This window comes from Arctopsyche grandis, chromosome 1 (assembly GCF_051622035.1).
Source record: "Arctopsyche grandis isolate Sample6627 chromosome 1, ASM5162203v2, whole genome shotgun sequence".
Classification (NCBI taxonomy): Eukaryota; Metazoa; Arthropoda; class Insecta; order Trichoptera; family Hydropsychidae; genus Arctopsyche; species Arctopsyche grandis.
Window position 1 is genome coordinate 22,566,151 of NC_135355.1, and position 23,110 is coordinate 22,589,260.

Below are 23,110 nucleotides of genomic sequence, written 5' to 3' on the forward strand. Positions count from 1 at the left end.
TAATTTGGACATTTCTGCGGTTTATTTATATAGTATATAAACTAGCTTCTAAGAGTTTGACTTCAGTTTAAACTGAGCCTTATCATGATTTTTGTGATGGTTTTCTCATTTCTCTTGGGTTCAACTTCAGGTGAGTGAGTTTTAGTGATGCAAAACTATAGCCGTTTGTTTTACTGAAATTTTGAAATCGATTTACCAATTGTTATCAATAAGCAGGTTCGCCTTAAATGTCATCATTATCGCATTTCATAGCTTTTTGCAGTAGATATTTTGTTATTTAAAATGTTTTGACCAATAGGAATCGTGGTAATCGAGATTCAGAGAATAATGAAATGTAGAGTTGATATTTTAATTTTGTTTCACATAGTGCTACGGTTCTGCATGAGCAATCCACTGAAAATTTTACCCGATTCGAAATTGGTTATAGGTTTACCTGTCATCTGTCCACGCGACTCATCCAATAATGCACGTTTTATTGGATCTCAACAGAGTGACATCCAGAAAGCACCGTATCAAGTTGCTCTCCTTATCAATCACTGGCAAAAATTTCAGATCCTAGTTTGCGGAGGTGCCATAATCCGACCAAATGTCGTAATTACGGCAGCATATTGCATCCATGGGTAATATTCTAAAAATATCAATATTTTTTTGTTTCTTGTCATAATTTTTTATTTATGTGTTAGAACTACTTCTGCAAAATGGAGAGTTCGTGCGGGATCAGCGAACTATAACTCCGGCGGACAAATTGCCAATGTCAAAACTTATATTGAACATTCCGAATTTGACAAGCTAATACGCGTCAACGATGTAGCTTTGTTATTCTTGAGCAGTCCATTTTCTTTGGGAACTAATGTGAAGGCTATAAATATTTCAATGTATACTTCAGATATGACTTCCTCCAATAATGCAACTGCAACCGGATGGGGATCTCCTCAAGTTAGTACGAAATTAGTCCACTTTATAATTAAAATTCACAGCTTAGCTCATTGGTTAAGCGATTGGTTTTTTCTATTGAGAGGTAGTGGGATTAAATCTCGACCAAAATAAAAAAAAGTTTAATCAAATATGATTATGAGTAATTTTATCGTTGTTGGCAAGATCTGTTTTTTTTTATCTAACAAAAAATTGTCGAGCTGACTCTATACAAATTTGACCCGATCAAAAACATAGCCATCAAAACCATAATCCATTCTGACTGACTATTAGCTGAATGTACACTTGGCCGACGGACGCTAAGCCGACGGACATTTGGCCGAATGAAATTTTAATTACCTAAATTTATCAAAAACATCAAATTTAAATAATGTCTAGGTGGTTTATGAATAATTTATCTGTTTTTAGTGAGTTTGAGTAATTTCGATATACAATCGGACAAATGTCCGTTCGGTCAAACGTCCGTTCAGTCAAAAGTCCGTCGGCCAAGTGTCCATTCAGTCCATTAAGGAAGAAACCTCTTCCAGGACAACTTCACTATATGAGCCGTTATATTTGGAAGTGACAAAAGTCAACTTTTCTTCATTGTGAGAAATATTTCGCTGAACATTAAATATAATGTTTTGCGTCTAACGATATTTAAAAATACTTCTGGCCTGTAATACGTTTATTCTGTTTTTCCGAGAATCTGAACATCGAATTAAAATAAATGATAACAATTTTTGAAACAGCAATAGTTTTTTTCGAACTGAAAATTGTACTTCCACCAATTTCTACATAATATAATGGCTCATATTGCAAATAGTGAAAATGCTTGACATGATGAAGTGAAAATCGAGTATGATACAAGAAATAAAATAAAAAAAGTAATATTTAAATATGTTTCCATATTTCTGTTCATCTTTCAATCACGCCTACTTTCATAAACTGCCACTATATTTTTATTAAACAATACACATTTCTGGAAGTACAAAGAAAACATTCTTCGATAACTTTCGATATGTGATTTGAAATTTTTCAATGAATAATTTTGTATTATACCACTCTTTTTAAACGAATTGGTTTATATGTGACAACACAGTACATATGTATATAATATTTTATGTGGCTTTCAATCTGCTGTATTTTAATTTCAGGTGGACAAATGCTTAACAAGAAACCTTCGAGAGCTAACTCTTAAAATTATTGATATTAAAAATTGTAGCGCAAGCTATCCAGATAAATTTACTAGCAATAACATGATATGCGGAAAACGATTGAATTCAGCAAAGTATTTGTTTGAAAACAGAAGGACTATATGCAGAGGAGACATTGGCGGTCCATTGAGGGAAAATGAAAATAATACCCTAATAGGAATTATCTCTTGGGGAAACGGTTGTGCAAATATAAATAATCCTATCGTCTTTACAAACGTAATGAAATACATGGATTGGATAAATTCAAATTTATCCGTAAACTAACCTTCATTAATTTGAAATTTAACGACGAAAATAAATCACAATTAAATATATTATTTGCTTAAAAATTTACTAAATATATTTGTTATCCTTTACTCCAGTTTAAGTCCTTATTTACCTGTAATTTAATTAAATGTTGCTACTAAACTACATTTGTACATACTATGTACCTACATATATTACGTATTAAGTTGGTTAGGCGCGAGAAGCAGCCACAACTATTGCTCTGTAGTACCTGTCTCGCGCAATTACCAAGGAATGTTCAATTTGTGTAATGGTCTAGTTGAGTATTTTCCGAGTCTAAGTAGCCAGCAGTAGGTAATAGGTATACACATATAAATAATAATGAAACTGGCTTGTAATTAGTTAGGCTCAATTCGGCCGCTGGTGACCGTGGCCCTGTTGTCTTTCATGTACCAGCCAGTTACCAGTATCTTTTGTCCACTAGGCGTGGTCCGAGCTATATAGATCCGGTTTGTCTTTGCCGTCGGTTCGGTGTACAGATTATATCTTATCTCAAATGCAATTTAGTGCGTAGTTTATTGAGTAACGTTTCATATTAGTATTACCAGCCGGAGCCGATATATTTGTCATTGATGCCTATTGTGTGTCAATGAACAAACTTCAATGCGCTCTTTTCAAGTATTTGACCTTATATTTTCACTCGTGTGCTATTTTTGAACGGAATTTCCATGCAAGGTTGCTTTGACTATGATCTGAAAGTATGCATAGGTATATTCCTGTCTAAAATATGTATACTGCGGTACATAGGTATGTACATTCATACATATGTACATATATTCAAAATGGGTCCACCTTACGGCACAAACTCTGAGTTGATGAAGACTCGAAAAATGAACTCGTACATTAAGATTAAGAGTGGGGGTAGATGGTTTTCGGGACAAGTACGCGTGTATGCGTGAGATTTATGGGATGAGCCAACGAAACCGTCTACCCCCACTCCTAATCTTAATCCTTTGATACGAGTTCATTTTTCGAGTCATCATCAACCCAGAGTTTTGCCGTAAAGGCCACCGATTCAAAATCACTATCATTCAGAATGGAGCAAAATCGGTTTCTGTTTTGAAATGTCTATAACTTTCTTATGCCCCATAAAAATGCTGCTGATATTTGTAAATGCATTTCTTAACACTGTCAATCTTGTAGCAATTTATTTGAAAAACAATTGGACAATTAATTATACGAATGAAATGAAAATTAAGATGATCTATCACACAAGAACTATCCATTTAACTTTCGTAGGGATGTGAAACAAAATAAAGTAAAATTTAATTGATCTAGGTGTTTAATTCATACTTTATTTTATTTATACAGGTATACACCCATTTTTATTTTACTCGACATCTATGGTCAAATATTTTCCATAAGTATTGTAAGTATTAAACATATTCTACAAATGTATATATGTATGTTAGTAAACATATATAATACATATTTTAACTGCAACAAACTCGATGCAACGAATTTACGAGAAACTGGGAGGAAAGATTTCAATTTTACTGGAGCAATTAAGTTAAGCAATTAACTTAGCTAAACATCATAAACTCTAACAAGACGGCCGATCAGAATTAATTAATAATCCAGATCTAGCCAGCATTTTTCCAGCCGGGATTTGAACCCACGACCTCTCTACTGTAAAATAGTGTTTTTAACCATTGAGCTAAAGTAGTAAAAGTAAAAGAAGCATATTTTCATTCCTCAATGGCTCTGTATGTGTAAGGTAAACCGCCTTGTATATTAGTTTGTTCATACACGAACTGGTTTGAGTTTAAAGCTGTAGTCAAAAATCTTCAAATATATATATATATATATGTATGTATATGTATATATATATGTATGTATATATATATATATATATATATATATATATATATATATATATATATATATATATATATATATATATATATATATATATAATACGCACGTATGTATTTCGGCTTAAATAATATAATTTTTTGTCGTTTTAAATGTTGACTAATTTGAAAGTTTCAAATCCGTTTTACGTCACCAGATTAGGCTAATTGTAAACGTATTACGCGTATACAGGTCAATGAAAAAAATGACATTAATTAAAATGAAGCCTCACATGAAAATCTAAAAAGAAGGTTGATAACGTCTGCCGCGAAAAATTTATCCTTGCCATTTGTGACGGATTAAAAAAAGTTAACAGATCGGAATGGTAGTTTTTAGATTAAAGGCCAACCAAACTACCGAGAGCGCGATCTTCTTTTTTAAAATATTCATTATTCACGACGGAAGATTCTTGTCTTGGTAAATTGGCGAAAGGAACCTTGTAACACATGTCTTCTAATTCGCTAAATAGCCGTTCGAATCTGCCAGTACATGACCGATCGAACGAAGAGCCAATGCTACACAAAGATCAGTTTCACACAAAAGACAAAACTCCACCCTCGAGTTTTCCGCCGTACATTTTTTCAATCCAATCTGAATTTGCTACTGAAGATGATAAGTTTCTTTGTTTACCATCGAACTTGACACCGTTTATTTTTTTCGATCACTCAGACCTAAGGTCACGATCGCTTATGCATGTGCCGAAATCACCATAGCCGATATGTGAGTGAGATTTGTGCGAAAAACAAAAAAAAGACTTATGAGGCAGTCATGATCATGACCTTGCTCCACTTAATCTCGAGCGTCTGAATTGATAGACAGTCAATTCAAATTGCTTATACATGAGTTATTTCATTGCTTATACATAAGAAAAGATAACAATTTCTCAATTTACATAATATTTATATATCAAAATGAAGCATGTTGAAGTATATTAATAATTTTGAGACCGAGGAATTCGACTGAGTAATTCCGAGATAAGTACATAATTCGGTAAACAAGGTAAAAATGCGCCCAAAAACACGTAAAATTTTACCTTAATATACCAATACCTTTACTTTTGCCAAAATTTTACTATGACAACAATGAAAGAATTAAGCTTCGAGAATATCAACTACTAATTTAATTGTAAATAGGTTTTTAAGCTATTTTTCCTATTATGCTGTACATTAACATTAGAATAATATAATACTATGATTACTAACAAAATTAAATTAACATTGTAAAATAGAAAATGATCAGTAGGATCAGTAAGATGTATTGTAAATTTCGTAATAATAAAAAGCATTTAAAAATCTAAAAAAAAAACTAAGAATCTAAACTACTAATTTGCTTACTCAAACTAGATTTAAATTCCATGTGTACAATTTATATCTTGTATCTAGTGAATCAAGTTGTAAAAAAATATAATATGATAATAATTACTCTTTTTTTTACTATAACAACTATTCAACACGTCATATAATCATATCATCGTCTTCCACTATTGGGTGAGAAAGACTTTAAAATCTTCTTCTTTTCCCACTTACGTTAAACAATCTCTATGCACTGATTTTAACGTATTTTTATAAACCTGAGATCAATCTTATATTGTCTTCATTTTATATTGATCGTTAAACCATTGAGGTTTCCCATTTGAGTTGGTTTAATTATGGCATATCTACATATGAATGAATGAAAAAAAGGAAGTCAGAAAAGTTTTACCAAAAAAACATACTAACATTTTTTTAGAAATTATACTATGCGACTAGTAGATTGAGAAGTAAATTGAAGAGACTGCTTACTGTACATATGTATATTGTAAAAATGGTGCATAATAAGTGGAGTTACATAATAATGTATGTATCTAAATTGTGCTTACAGGAATTTTTTTCAAATTATGTGCTATATATAGCATCGATAAATGGAAAAATGAATACTACTTATATTGAAAAGCTATTTAATGATTAGCCTTGACATGGTTACTTGGTGACCAAACGTAAAAATTGTGGATAACCTTTACTCTGCCGTGTAAACTGCGTGCGTATTCGTATCAGATCAAATCAACACAGCCTAAACTGCATTACAACTTTAAGCCTAATAATTCACACGAATACAACAGTGTCAATAGTCACATTTACTTCAAGTATTTATGTAAAATAATGTTCTTATTCCTCAACCATTTTACACTTGTAATTGTTTATTTACGATGTTAATAATATCTGAGTTTATTAGTAATAACCTCATTTGATATATTTGATAGATTTGTGTTATTTATGTACATGTATTTTACATATGAACATATGTATATACATATCATAGATAGGACTTAACAATGTAAAAATAAAAACGAATTACTATCCTGTAACAATACTAACCTAAAACCGTTAACGTTTTATCTCATCTAGATATAGATATATCAAATAACTGGTTATCAATCAAATATCAAATGCAGTTTTCTGAATGCATCTTTTTTATACTTCAATATATTATCAAACTTTTAGCATTTTTACTTTATTTAATTGGTACGTAGTAACAAAAGATGAAGTTTTGTAATCATGCAAAAATTCGAATTCGAGATTTTGACTAATTTGAACTCAGAATCGATTACTGATTACGTTTTCATCTAGAAAAAATGTGTGTGTGTGTCGGTGCGTCTGTTGGTATGTGTGTTTACTACAATAGAATTAGTACTTAAACTCTAGAGAATAGAGGTTTTTATGTTTTTCTCAGAAAGTATTTAGTGTAATTAACTGTTAACTTAAGAACTATCTAGAACTTCTACTAACTATCTAGAGGTGTTAATTTAATAGCAAGTTATATAAAAATTTAGTGAACACCCATCAACGTTAAGTGGCAGTGTTCGATTTTTCTTCCACTAATTTTTTCGAACCTTTAAATATGTGTACTTTTCACGAGAAAATTCAATGATAATTCTTGTATCAATGTGCTGAAAATAAAAAAAAAATCAAATTAAATGAACCGGAAGTGGGATTTTTTCCTCTTAGAAAAGTCAAAAATGTTGTGACTACACGATTTTGTATTCTTTATGTACTAATTTAGAGTTGATAGGGTTTTGGTTAGAATTCGTTTCCATTATTTTATTTTGAACTTTTAAAATATTTCTATCTTCTTGATATATTGTGTTAATAATAATTATAAAAATGTTAAGTAATAAAAAAATTTAAACAAAATCCGACAACCGGAAGTAGAACTTTTGTCTTGCGTAAGTTTCCTTTCATTTGCTCTAAAATGTAAGGCGAAAATCGTCTCATGTCAACGTGTATGTAGGTACTTACGTTTCACTATCTTTTTTTATACTTCTTTTACTCCTCAAAATAGAGTCATGGTTTTTTCACGTCCGAATTTTTTTCTTTATATACGTATATATGTATGTATGAAAAATTATTTATACGTATGTATGTACATACATATATGAGAAAAATTCTTGCATAAAAGTTTAGCCAAGATGCACTCTTTGATTTGCGTTCCCTAAAATTTTATCATTTATTTATACATATATCATTTATACATTTATCAATTAGATACGCTGTTAAATGTTACGCAAAATCAAATGAGAGATAGGATTGAATGTCTTATCACCAAATATCGATGTCAATAAACTTCGCACAATATCGACGAACTGTTGCATCATGATTATTAATTAAATTATTTTAAATATTATGTGCGCATCTGGGGAAAATATTTATTAATATTGTTACTAACTTTTCATAAATTCAGTAAAAATTTTAATCAACTATGCATTACAAAAATCGATGTAATGTAAGTATATAGAAAATCATGTAAACATAGATATTTGGAATGTCAAAACTATGTACATATAAGCTCTGCAAGAATGAAAGGAAAGAGATTATACAAGCTTTAATTCATTCGAAAGATTGTCGATTGAGAGTTTTTGTACGTACATTTCGTACGTATATTGATATTGCTATTAACTACAAAAAAGAATTTAAAAAAATTACATTACAAACCACGAATTGATAATAAATATTTTCAATCGAGTTCGATTATGAAAAGAATTTCATTTAAATGTTCTTTCAACAACCCGCTTTCAACATTATCTTAAGGGATATTTAAGCTTATTATTATTAATGCAGTAAGGACCTTACATTAAACACTCTCAAATTGCAATTAACAACGCTCTTATTGCAAAGCTACCTATTTATCGACCTTTTTGATCATGAACGCAATTAATTAATAGCCGCTCGCTCCGGTTCTAAGTTTTCAAAACAATAAATAGCTTGACGTTTTTTCGCAAAATCATAATCACATTGTGGAACATTTTACACGTGCTTCTTTGTATGTATAATATTTATAAGCGAGTAATCTGACTTCGAATACGTACATACACACATTAGGCCACCATGTTATTCCGACAAAACAAGTTCGCTCGGTAATTATGTGCATTTCTGCATAGATTGTCTATTGATAAATTTCCCTTTCATTTTGTTTATCACTTATTTATAGGCGCGCTAAATGTTTGCGGTGATAACATGCACGTTATAGCCGCATGCTTGATAGGTATGTGGTGTCAGTATAATATGCATATGTAGGAAAACCTAAATTACCAATTAATTCAAATATTAAACTTATGAAATATTTTATTTTTACCAGTTCAAAATACATATATGTATGTGTAATTTCCTTGAAAAAGAAAAGGTTTGAATTATTAAATATCATATATATAATATATATGTACATATATGATATATATATATATATATATATATATATATATATATATATATATATATATATATATATATATATATATATATATATATATATATATATATATATATATATTTATATATATATATATATATATATATATATATATATATATATATATATATATATATATATGTATATACATATATATAATTACATAAAAATACATATATATAAATACAAAATTTTTTTCAAAAATCATTTTGGAAATAATCACGATTACACAAGTAACATAAAAACATTCCTACGCCTTTTTTATAAAATAAAATCAACCATCAACTTATATAATATTATATATATATATATATATATATATATATATATATATATATATATATATATATATATATATATATATATATATATATATATATATATATATATGTTATGTTAATTAATGTTTTATTTATCTTTTTGATCATTTTGTATATGCGTGTTTGTTTTTTTTATGTATTTTGTTATTTGTATATATTTTTTTTAAATTATCTCGATAGTGCAAACTTAAATTAATGTATTTAGCAATTAACATTATTCAAATTATATAAACGTAAATTCAGGGCCACTTAACCAAAATGCGAGGAAAACTGATTCTTTAGAGCCCCCCCCTCGCCCCCCCGTTTTTTTTAATTCAAAACCATGGGGAAAAGTAATCTTTTTAAGAAACGTGTTATAAAAATAAGTCTAAAAAATACATTTTTATTAAAAAATAATAGTCAAAAATTAAATTAAATATATTTAATATTTATTTTCTCAGAAAAAGCTTTTCGTGCTTCAGCCCCAGCAAATCAGATGTTATTTCATAGTTTAATATATGCCATGCATGTTCTACGTATTGTTAAGTATTTCTACCTCTGATATAGCCTGCGTATATAAATAAAACAAATTCAAATTTCTAAGCAAAATAAATTTGTTTATATGTCACAGGATCAGGGTTCAAAAATTATTGTCCCCCGTTCTTGTGGGCTATCTTAAAACTGCATCGGTTGACCACGGTTCACAGATTTGATGACTGAGCTAATCAATAATTTAATTCATTTGTTACCAAATTACGCATTCAGCATTTGCTCAAATTTATCAACATAGAATTTGCACAACAATCTTTAACCTTTATCTATTTCTTCATTAAGTCTACAAATAACAAGTCAATGATGGTTTTCAGGTAGGTTTGAACTACATACATGTGTAAATGTACATATATGAAATCATGATCATAATAAATATTCTGCAATCAATCTTTTATTTTATATTCACGAAGCCATTCAAAACTTTATTACTGTAAAAATATGGCGTCAGAAAAATATTTTCTTCCTAGAAAATCGCAGGAAAATGGAAATTGCCTTTTTAAAATAACTTATTAGGTTATTCAAATATAAATCGTTTTTTAGAAATTTAATATTTAATCCGATATATGTAGGGTGACCATGCGTTCCGTTTTGGCCGAGACAATCCCGTTTACATTGTAAATCAATTTGTTTCCTAAAAACAAATATTATTATATAAATATTCATTTATACACAATATATTTTAAAGTAACATGTAAATACTTTTTTACATGATTCATTTTACAGGTTTCTGAAAAATAAGCTTTGTGCTATTGTTTCCATCATAATTATTTTTAAATAACTGTATAATACAATATTATATTATATTTAAGTTTATTTCCTGTTTCAATTTACGTTGTGGTAAAAACTACATTACTTAACAAAAGAAAAAATCTAATTTTCAGTTGCACATAATTCTTGCAATGAAAAGAAACCGAAAATATAATTTTGGAAATTTTTCTATAGTGTAATGTACTAATCATCCGAAACTATACTATTTTTTTTATCTGTATATATTTTCCTAGTTTCTACACAAGAATTGTAGATTCTGAAAAAAATTATAATTCCTCGACAATATCAATGGTCATTTAACAGAAAAATTATAAAAATTTTGGACGTGCAACACCTTTTTTATATAAGGGGGGTTTTGAGTCACCCTAAATATAGGAGAATATTTCTTGAAATTAGTCATCGATTTTTCACCATAATTACAAAAATTCTACATGCATACATTTTAACAATAGTTAATTAAATCATTGTAATATTAAATCATGTAGTTCATCATAAATGTTATCATTCGATAATTGAGCGTCGCAAGAATTCATTCATTCGTTATCTGAAAATTACCCTGTGAATTAAAAAATATGCGCAATAACATAAATTGAATTGAGGTTCTTCGAGGTAATTGAATTTTAATTTAACGAGATTATCGCTTGAAAAAGAAAATTATTAATACTTAGCTCGAGCCTATGAAAGGCACCGATCGTTAAAAAAGAGAAATACGACCGAAAGGTCCATCGATCTGATAACCCTTCGGTGACCTTTGAATGGTATCTTTGAAGTATTATAATATGAAATAGCGTATCTGATTGACAGCAGCAACCTGAACGGCCTTGCTTGCTCGCTACGTTTACGTTTTCACCACACAAAGTGACAGCGAAACAAAAAACGAACACCAACTGACACGTTTTGAAACCGAGTCGTTTAATCTGCGTAACCAAACTGAGACTTGCGAACCAAACAAATTTATCTCAACTGTCGCATCTTCGGTGCGCCATATTTATGCAAGATTCGATAGATCGAAATTTATTACGAGAATGCGTACTTTATACATTTGTATACATATGTAAACATATTGCGTCTTTCAAGCACAATGATGGTATGTCCAAAATTTGACTGATTTTTTTTTTCAAATTTGACTAATTTAAAATTCTATCAGGGCGCATTGTTGACTTTTCAAAATAACATCACATTTTTTTGCATTGCAGTGTATAAAAGTTATAAATAAGCTTCGGCGCGACAGTCCTATTTTCCAGGAAAGGGGGCTTGCCTTTTGTCAACCTACAAAACTAGACAGTAAAAAAAAGGTTAACAATATTAATTGACAATAGTGACGCTGAGCGCCGATGCCATTTTGGACGCCGAGCGCCGATCTCTGGTTATAAATTTTAGCTAGAATTTCAAATCACGTGCCAATTCGTTTACAAAACAAGCCTTTGACATGTCAACGGGTGATTTAATAATACATAATGAGCCAGCAGCATAGCTTGGGAGTTGCGTTAATCCTAGCCACTGAGAGGTTGCCGGGTTCGATCCCGTGGGTTAGCCTCGGTTGAAAATAATTTATTCCGAGTATTATCAGTAGTACTGCTGGTCAAATTTGGACATTTGGGACTCAAAGTCAATTTTTTCTATCAGAGTTTGCCAATTTATCTGATTTCATTGTTGAAACAGTTCCAGTTCAGAAACAGTTCAAATTGGCACAAACCATCCTATTTGACTATGATTTCAAAATGTATCTATATATGTACATATGTATATAAAATTGAATGTCTGTCTGTCTCGAATAGGCTCCTAAACTACTCCACCGATTACAATGGAACTTTCAGGACTTGTTATATGCATGTTCGGGTAGCTTACTGTGAAAAAAAAATCGGCAAAAAACGGAAAAAATGGGAATGGGTGGCATTGCAACGCAATAATTTCAAATGTTTTAGCGTCGCGACATGCGTTGTTAGGGTAAAATAAACAAATAATTGGATAATTTCAAATGTGTTCGCTGCCTGTGTTTTTCCGATATGAGAACGGGAACGGGAATTGCATGCGTTATTGTGGCATTGCAACGCATGCTGGGTTCACCTAGTAATCTATAAATTTATGTTTGTATGTACAAGTTTAATACCATATTGTCACTCAAGCGCAACCCGCAATGAAATCATGGGAAAATATTAATTTTTAATGAAATAATAAAATTTTAATAATAGAAAATGAAATTAAAAGAATTGCAATATTTTTTGTTTATACATATATGGATTTAGTCTCTATCCTGATTAATTAAATTTTTAGGAATAATTCGATTGTGATCCTGTGTTATTCACACCATTGTACACGTCGTCCAGCTGTCAAATATTCCACATGTAGCGTCGTCCAGTTAGATTCATCGCCCACAATAGGACTTTCGTCCAGTTTTCGCGTACCTATATGTATGTACATATATTTTATTATAGCTTGTATGGTAAATTGTTTTGATTTCACTGAACGCGTCAAGAATCGCTGAAACATTGCACGAAACTTACCTTTCTCCCGCTAATGTGTAGTAATTTTGAGTAAGGAAGTTTTATTTTTACAGTGTATATGTAATTTCAATACAAACGGTCGATTTATTAATGAAATTACAGGTTGCATAGGTTTAATTTAATCATATTAATAATAGAATATGAATTAGCGAATAACAGACTTCGATAATGACTATTTGTTGGAAACTTTCAAGTTACAAAAATTCTAATAGAACAAGGAAAAATATTTTAGTTTTTTTTTTAAAACTTTCATGGAACTTCGCCATCAATTTGACGCTTCTTTATACGTTTTTTGCACCTAGTTAATACTTTCTGAAACATTTTTTTATTCGTGACGTTTGTTTAGTCCACACACAATCGCAGTAATTGTAAATTATTTTTATTATTGAAAAGAATAAAATAAAAATAATGGAATGCTAAATAAGATATTTGTCAAAGGCCCCAAAAACAATGATAAGGCACTGTACATTGTGCATAGACTAGGACAATTTCCTTGTAAATTTACAAACAAGAAAAATTGCATAACAGTATTTACAACAAAAAAATATGTCAAATTTAGTAAAATTTCTAACAAAATAGTACTCTACATACATATGTATGTACTCTGTGCGCTGTTCGAATTTTCTCCACGTTTATCATTTGACCCAGTTGCAATAATTTATCCGTGAACCACTGCGTGACAACTGCACACAATGAACGATACGATTATACATATATCTGCATATATTAATTTGCGTACGTGTTTGTTTTCGACTAGGCGTTCAATTACAGCTCCGTCATTTTGAAGGCGCCACCAAAAGAATTTCAAAATTGGCGCGAAAAAAATCGCACATGCGTCGGTGAACCGGGGCGTGGTCTCATTCAATATATGTATGTATGTATAATATATGAAAGCAAGCGGCACTAACAGATCCAGAAAATGGTCAAGGACGGGGCCATTTTGGAATTGATATTGGCCTAATTGAACATAATAAATAAAAATAAAAAATATGTGACTTTATATTAACACTAGTGAATAGCCCGATGAAACATCATCGCATGGGTTTAAAAATATTATATACTCGTATAAACCGTTATTTTCGTAGACTCTCATAGATTGTTTTCAATTCTTTATTTGTAATAATTTTCAATTCTTAATGTTAACGTTAACAAAATGTTAATTAAAGTTAACAAAATGTAAAATTTTCCGATTATACACAAACGGTCATTGACCTCGTAACGTTGAATATTATTATTACACATAACAAATTAAGTACATATTCATATGATGTGTATTTATAACACATTTCCTGGGCGAAGATATGGCGTGTGGAGCGGTCCCGTGAGCTCATGGCGTTTGGAATCGGAGGTCCGAGGCTCGATTCCCAGCGCCCGCCCGTAAATAATACCAATTTTTTTCAAACATATAAAATATAAATATAAATTAAATAAATTAATTTCAATAATTTCAATTAAAAATGTATATTTAATTGTTTTATATGAAAAAAAAAATGGTTCAAAACCTCGCTAAATAAAATTATTATAATTACGTATTTTTATATGGCATGGAGGAATATTTCAATTAATGTTTAAAAAAAAAGACGAAATGAAGAATTGGATTTGGCGTGATGTTCGTGACCATTAGCTCAATTTAGACCTACATATATTCAGGCTATTTGGGGTGATCGGTTCGAGTCGCGACAAAGTCGTCTCGTCGAAAAATGAATTTATCGATTTTTATCGATTCATTCATTATGTTCGGTGAGAGTTAGGACACACACACACACACCCACCCCCACACACACACACAGATTACCGTATTTATATATATGATTAATAAGTTTAGAAAAATGTGGAATTTTAATAAAAAAAAATGTCTAATCTTGTCTCAGTATCTTACTAGCCTCTTCTTTACTTCGCAATCGATTCAGTATATTTTCCTACAGTCTTCCTACCTACATACATATATCAGTTATTTCTTGTATGTATATTAAATAGATTTATATACACGTTATATTATAATTATGTAAAAAAGATTAGTGTAAATACTCGGAGAAGAATTAACTGAAATTAAAAGTTTTGCAAAAAGAGAATATTATTATAAATATTGATTATCATTTATAAATATAATTAAAAAAAAAATTGGGTGTGACCACCCCATGACTTTATGTATTTGAGCAATATGAGAAGGTTGCAAAACAAAATTCGATATTGAACCGTACAGACAGATTTAAAATACTAATTACTATGATAGCGATACAAATTGAGCGCAAATGTATGGAAACTTACACAAGACAAAAGTTCTACTTCCGGTGGTAATATTTTTTTTTATACTTAAAATCGCAGTATTATACACTTTAAATATTAATAAAATAAAAATAATTTAAAAGGTCAAAAAAAAATAATGAAATATTGTTTTAAAAAATCCTACTTTCGGTTTACAAATTCTGACCAAAACCATAGCAGGTCTAAGTTAGTACATAAAGAATACAAATATCAATTTTCAGCTTAATACGTTCAGGGGTTTGGACAGAATCGAAGCGATAACATTTTTGACCTTTCTAAGAGGAAAAAATCCCACTTTCGGTTTATTAAATTTAGTGATTTTTTTTATTTTCATCACATTAATACAAGAATTATACTTGAATTTTTTCGTGAAGAACACACGTGTTTAAGGGGTCGAAAAAAATAGTCGAAGAAAAATCGAACAATAGTAAACTGCCACTTCTGGTTGACGGATGCTTACCAAATTTTATACGTAACTTGGTATTGAACTTAAACTTGTAGATATGAATTTCAGTTCAATAAACCAAAAGATTTCTGAAGAAAATATAAAAAACCTCAATTCTCTAGAGTAAAAGTACTACTTCCGATTCAGATAAAAATATTTAAAAAATATAAGGTTATAAAGATTATTATTTCTATTACATGTAAAAAAATTCCAGTCCGATTTAGTTAGCGGTTTTGGAGATAATTGAATTCAATCACTTAAAAAAAGGACACATATAAGCGCAAGTACCATTTACAGTCAACTTAAAAGTTTGAAAAAAATGTACGTCGTGCCGATACAAATTTCAGTAACCGATACTAAGTTTCAGTTCGATAGGACTAACGGTGTTCAAAAAATCCCCAAAATACACAGACACACACACACATGCATTTTTTCTAGATCATGAAAACGTGATCAGTAATCGATTCTGAGTTCGAATCAGTCAAAATCTCGAGTTCGAATTTTCGCGTGATCACAAAACTTCATTTAGTGTTACTACATACATATGTACATAGATAAAGTTAAAACATATTAAACTATGTTTATTGTATGTAAATAAATTCTAATTGCGTCTAGGTTAACTTCTGAACGAATGTGTATTAAAGCCGTGCAATTGTTTTTGTTGCTTCCAAGTAAAATCTGCCAAAATCCTTATGCTATAAATTATGAGAATTTTAACAGCACGAACGGTTACTTTCATCTTACATTAAACTTAACCTGCCTACCTGAAAGGGTCGTGCAGATATACAAAAATAATAAGGGCGAAATCACACAGCGTGTGGTATATGTGTCAAGTATGTCACGTTTTATATATATATTGTAACGTATACTAAACAGAGCCGCCGAGTAATTGCGATCGGATTAGACCGGGTAGCGTCCTGAGAGACCGTGTGGCCGGGGTAAGTGGTTTTAAGGATTAGCGACAAGCTAAGTGCATGAAAGCTAAACAATGATTGCACTTCTCATACCGTGGGAATACATATCCGAATACGTGACTATACAGTAGGTAAACAGATTAGACGTCCTGAGAGATCTACCCCTTATAAGATACGTAGGCGATATCATGTCATTCTGGACTGAGCACTGTCAGTACGTTTATTTTCTGAATCATCAATAAATGCTGTGAAACGACTGTTGGCCTTTTACTTGGATCCTCCACCCACCCGTACGCAACAATATATATGTTTAAAACAATCTAAATAAACGTCCCACATACCACGCTGTGTGATTTCGCCATAAGGGAAACTTGCAATTAAAGTATTTTCGTAAAAATATAAATGTATTGTAAATAATATATTTAAACATATGTACAAAAATTAAAATTATAAATAAAATTGAAATCGTCCATGGCACTCTCCCCGTGGATCCGCCAGTGGCAAGCGGTATCGTTCAAGAATAACGAGAAAAAAATATATGTATGTACCTAAGTACCCATAAACCGGCGAGACGTTTTAGTAACACAAATTCACGAACACATTATTGGGATTTGATAGAGCGTTAATAAGGTAGAAGTGCTAAGACTAACACGTGTCCGGTGATTGTATGGAACTTGAAGGCCGTCGTCTACATTGAGCTACTTGCTTTTAAATTGGCCCAATAAATTTATTTTCGGATATACAATTTGTGACTGTGTTTAATTATCCAGAAGAATCATATAAGAAAAAAATTAAGTGTGAAAATGTGATTGGTGATCGATTCCGAGTTCAAATCAGTCAAAATCTCATCTATTGTTACTTCGTATAAACATACATAGATAAAATTAAAATCATGTAAGCAATGTAATCTTTTGGTGTATCTTCTAGCGAACGTTCGCAACAATCATGGGAAATTCGAAGATTACTGCAAGAAACGAGAACCTGTCCTTGTTGCCCTTCATTATCCATCCTAGTTCTGAATCAAAACTTCTGATGTCCCTTCTATTTTATTTGAATATACTCCATTTTCTTTACACTGTGTATGTACATATGTATATGTTACAGTTGAAATGTATCTTCCAATTGTAATATACATACATTGACTGGTTGAAATATATTCCAACTAACCTGATACCAACTGCCGTTATAGTTTAAGTATATTTTCAGTTATAATATACATATATATTTTGATGTGGAATATATTTCGTCTAACCCACACGTAAGTCGATTCATATGGTGAATTACAATCCAACTAGTCAAAATATATTACAACTGAAAATACAGTTCAATTATAAGTTGGTACCAGGTTAGATGGAGAGGTTAGGTTTTCGTGAAAACATCACTCGATTAGTAAATTGAATTGGAAAGCAACATTTTTTTGTATTTAACACATTCTTAAAGCTATCGCAATACGGTACTAATAACCTATTAATCGTAATATCCAGCGAATATTAACATATTATTGAATTCTAAAGCATTCGTAAAAACATCAGAACTGTCAAAACTCAAGTGTTATATTACAACTGGCGCACATTTGTTGAAAATGTATTTGCGGTTTTAGAGATATATTTTACTAATTTAATTGTATTCGAATATGAATACACTTCGACTGCAACATACATACGTATTTGAACTACATATGTATGTATCGATACATACACATATGTATACATAAAGCATATGTATGTATGTAGATGACAAACGACTGTAGACTTATCTACGTACAGAAAATATAGAAAAATTTCAAGCTCCTGATTTACTATAAACTTTAAAATACGAATATTTATATTTTTTAATTAAAAAACAATAATATAACTTCATTTGTTTTCAGTACACACGATTCATTTTGACCCAATCGAAAAGTTTGAAATACGTTGTTCGTTCTTATTACGTGATTAAAAGCCGATTATTCACAAAAAAATGCATTTTAAACACAATTAATACTACATATCTCCCGTTTCAGATGAAATTTACTACTTTTATGCTCTTAGTTACCGTGGGAATATTGGTGGTTATTTTGATCATGACTAACATCGACCCAAAAGAAACAGTTCAATTGAAATTAAAAAAAATGTGTCAAAAATTCAGAGCAACGTTTGAATGATACGAATAGTATACGTTTATGTTTTATTTTGTACGTAATTATTTCTCAAATAAATATAAATTTAACTGTTTATGTAAAATGTTTTATTGACATCTATCGAAAATACCTAAAACGACTTTAAAATGTAAAAAATTTAAAATTTAAAATGTAAATAGTATCTGATGATATTAAATAGATGGTATTTATTTAGATTTTTGTTAATAAATCCAAGAACCACACCATCTGATTGACTGGATTCATTGAATAGATTTAAAGTAAATATTGAGACGCTAGACGCCACATTATTTAATAGAATTAAAAGCTATTTCGCATTACTTGCATTAAAATATTACCATCAAATTGAATGATGTGATTCCAAGAAAAATATTTTAAAAAATCATTGAAATAATGTGTATACATATTTAATGTGCAAATATTCTATAATCATATAGTAATGTATTGTATTTAACTATAAAAATGCCATGTTAATGACATCTATGATGAATATATTTTTTTTATTCCTTTTTGAAATAAGAATTATGAAGAGTATTTTATGCTTGGAAATTTGTGGAAAATGAAAAGCGGCATCAAGAATCAATAGCCACGATTCAAATCAAAAGTAAAACCGGTTTGAAACCTCACTATATAAAAAAACCTTTGATTCGTGTATGAACAAACTAGTATTTATGTATATTCATGAATAAACTAAATGAACACTTTTAACATATGTATGTACATACAGATATTATACATATAAATCAAAACAATAATTTATTTAATAATAATCTATATTATTATTTCCATTAATTCCTGAAGAACGTCATTAAAATTAATCACTTTTTTTGTTTTGCGTTTACAATGTGTATGTATGTATGTAATGTTAAGACAAACGGTCGATTTATCAGTGACATAATTTCATAGTTGTTGTACCCGATGAATGACTATCGCATGGATATTGGCATATTCAGTTATTACATTAAAAAAAATTAAATAAATGTGTCGGTTCTGTGTTCAATCCGCACGCGGTTGGATTTTATTCAAATACCTTTTAAATATATTTAAATTTTTAATATGAAAAAAAAATGGTAAGAACTAGCGATGTACCTACCTATATATGTATAAAATCAGTAGAAATATTAATTAATTAAATAAATTTTCAATAGATGGCGGTTAACGCTCCGAGACTTTTGCCTAGAGGAAACATTGGTAGCAAATAGTATATATTGAAGTTTTTTTCTTTTTTTATTATATTGTATACTAGTCTTTTTACCCGACTTCACTCAGTATGTGTAATATAAACAGCTTAAGCATGGCAAATCCAATAGTAAATATTCATTTTTTATTTTTTATTTATTTGAATCGAAAAAAAATAATATTCAACCAATTGAATTTTCGTCATAGAAACTTTGTTTTGTTTATGAAGTTCCCAACCAACATTTCATATTTTCTTCCATTCTTACATACATACAAATTCTCTTTCGAAATTATATATTAGATGTACATATGTACATATATGTACATTCATAATTCGATTTAGTTGGAGATTATCCGAGGATTTGATTTATTTAGATACACTTACAATAAAATTAGTATTCGAGTTCAAGTTTATTTTAGGAGAATGCTTAAAATATTCAGGAACATAGCAAATGTCAACGCGAAGCAATTAGACACAAACAGTTTCGTATTGTGTCACTAACTGCTGTAAATAGCGCGTCGAACTTTATAAAAATTAAAATCTCCAATTTAACATTTGTGATTTCTAGTAAACCACCACTGAGTGGGCCGTGGTACGTGTATTTTTAAAGGTTGTGGCTATTTGCAGGTACTATATCCGCAAATTATTGGCTATTTGCAGGTACTGTATCTGTGGATTATTGGCTATTTGCAGGTACTGTATCTGCGACAGGCGCAAAGCCATGATGTTAATGATTGGTTAAAACGGTTAATGAACGTGAAACGCGAGTCTAAAGGCGCTCTTCCACCGAGTACGTTGATGCGCACGTATCGTGTTTGCGCCAAAGTATGCAACTTACGTACGTGGTTTGCAATGGAAGTGCGCACACCGCCACGGTGACGGTGACGCATATAAATACAAATACGCCGCGTTAGCGCACGTTCTGTCGCAGTATCAGTCGAGCGGGTTTGCAAGTATACGTTGAAACTGCGATAATACTTTTACGTTATGTTGTCTTCAAATAATGTTATGATGTCTATTAATAATGCTATGCTCCTATGCAAGATATATAAAAATATCCTTTGCAATAATATGGTCTGACTAGTTTGTAAAATAAATGTAATTTTATAGCACTTTGTTTATTTATTGAACTCTCCAAAAGCTTTGAGAACGACAGTAATAAGTAAATAAAAATTGAAAAAGATATAAAGTCACAGCTAAGCGTTGGCTCGTTGATATACTTTTTTTATAATTCGTATTTTCTTTCCGTATTTTATTTTATATCAAAGAGTGTAGGGTATCGAACTGCTATTTGTTCATTCGGAAATATTGGAAGTAGCGCTCAGGAAATTCCCTCAGTTCTTTACAGAGTTTATGGTATTCTCTTTACGCTTTTGATTTATGGGGTGTACCCACCATCTCTGACGTCTTCTCTGTATTCGCATGAGGAACAGATATGCAGCTACTATCCTTCTTGCCCTTTGTGACAACATCCTCGTAAGCAGTGAACTGATAGCTACGTAGTGTGTAGAACGGTCAACGTTGCGCCTCTGTACGCCGATGCAACGTATCCGAAGGACTCCGTCATATTTATTTATTTATTTATTTTTTACATATATACCAGGAAGGCCTTACAGGTAAACCCCAATGTGCCTTCCTGGCCAATTACAAATTACAATTACAATGCAGCATTTTTATATAAATCACTGAATTACGAGACACTGAAAAACTCGCAAATCAATGAGACATATACCAATTTGTACACAAACTTATTTATTGCACATTAATTAATAACAAATTATAGGTGACATATTTTTAGCCAATTTTTTCCGGGAACCGTTTCAACAATGAAATCAGAGAAAATTGGCAAACTCTGATAGGAAACGATCAACCTGAAGTCACAAATCCAGGTCTAACCAACAGCATACTCTGAAAAGTTCATTTTCATTCGAGGCCTGGCCCTGGGATCGAACCCGGCGCCTTCTTGATGCTAAGCAGAAGCTTAACGACCGAGCTATGCTGCTGGCTATATACTTTGATGCGCACGATACGTGCGCATCAAAGTACTCGGTGAAAGAGCGCCTTAAGGATCGAAACCCATTGGCGCGACTCGTCATGCCTGGCCGTATATTCAATATTAAACCCTGAAACCAACTCTCCTTCTCCTTCAAAAGGAGTTCGATTACACTAAGAGCTAAAATAAATCATACTAATAGGAAATAAGATAAAAATAAATCAACCCCAAACCTGTCGTATTTGAATACTGACAACATTAAAAAGTGGCTAATGTAGAGGCGGGTGGCGAACAGGCGTCTGGTAGCAAGTGTCAGTGCGCGAGTGCGAGTTTTGAGTGCCGAAAGGTAGAGACACGGCCAGAGTGGCGGCGAGCGCGGGACGAGACGGAGGTGTGGAGGCGAGCGCCGCTTGTGAACGCGCCACACTCCGCGCACCACGCACCACGCATCACGACAGGTGACACCTCACCTCACCCACTACCTATTGCCCTTATTGGTGCTTACCACCCACCACCCACCGCCGTTGAAAAACCGAAAGTGCGAAACCGACCGCTCCGATCGAACCTCACCTTCTCGAGTGAAAACTGGAAAGTGAAAACTGGGAAGCGGGAAGCGGGAAGCGGGAACCACACCCGCGTGTATACGAACGCCGCGCCACACTCGTATACTGTGTATGAACTGTACTGTACAGTGCATATGTATGTAGACTACATATTTCGTTTCCATGGGCCCGCCGCGTTGTGCCGCTCAAGCTTCATACGTATAATATAACATAACGGTCGTGTTGTTGTGATCGCCATAACCACCGCAATTCGAAATCCTCCCTGGAGGGTTGGGATTGGTGTGATATTTTCGCGGCCGCCTTGCGTTGCTCCAGACGAGCTGAAAAGCGACCTTGACCCGTATCGCAACACGTCCTTACACATTTGTAAGGGCGCCTTTTCACTTTATTCACTTTCATTCCTATCGGATTCCATTTGGAATCCAGCGAGATGTAAATAATTCACTAACGATTCGCCCCCTCTTGCGTTCGTCAAGTTCGATTGCTGGAACCTCAATGAT

At 31.4% G+C, this 23,110-nt stretch overlaps 2 protein-coding genes across 4 annotated transcripts in view; both read left to right on the plus strand.

The window, feature by feature from the left end:
• The first annotated feature begins 381 nt into the window (after positions 1-381).
• On the plus strand, positions 382-2,393 carry LOC143917213 (trypsin-like). The gene is made up of 3 exons (XM_077438699.1): positions 382-620; positions 684-936; positions 2,070-2,393. Exons 1-3 carry the CDS (start codon positions 382-384, stop codon positions 2,391-2,393), a joined length of 816 nt encoding a protein of 271 aa, XP_077294825.1.
• Positions 2,394-22,354: 19,961 nt separating this feature from the next.
• Positions 22,355-23,110, plus strand: part of Gdap2 (ganglioside induced differentiation associated protein 2) — a 158,466-nt gene continuing 157,710 nt past the window's right edge. Inside the window, exon 1 of one of the 3 annotated variants that reach the window (XM_077432142.1) lies at positions 22,355-22,505. The gene's annotated coding sequence lies outside the window, so the exon portion shown is untranslated. The remainder of the gene's footprint in view (positions 22,506-23,110) is intronic. The other 2 variants (XM_077432150.1, XM_077432159.1) reach the window with 2 other exon arrangements.

Excerpts from the sequence above, each read along its gene's own strand:
- LOC143917213 (XM_077438699.1), top strand. The coding sequence starts at position 382 with ATGAGCAATCCACTGAAAATTTTACCCGATTCGAAATTGGTTATAGGT. Across the intron at positions 621-683 it reads GCAGCATATTGCATCCATGG|AACTACTTCTGCAAAATGGA; the intron begins GTAATATTCTAA and ends TTTATGTGTTAG. Across the intron at positions 937-2,069 it reads CCGGATGGGGATCTCCTCAA|GTGGACAAATGCTTAACAAG; the intron begins GTTAGTACGAAA and ends TTTTAATTTCAG.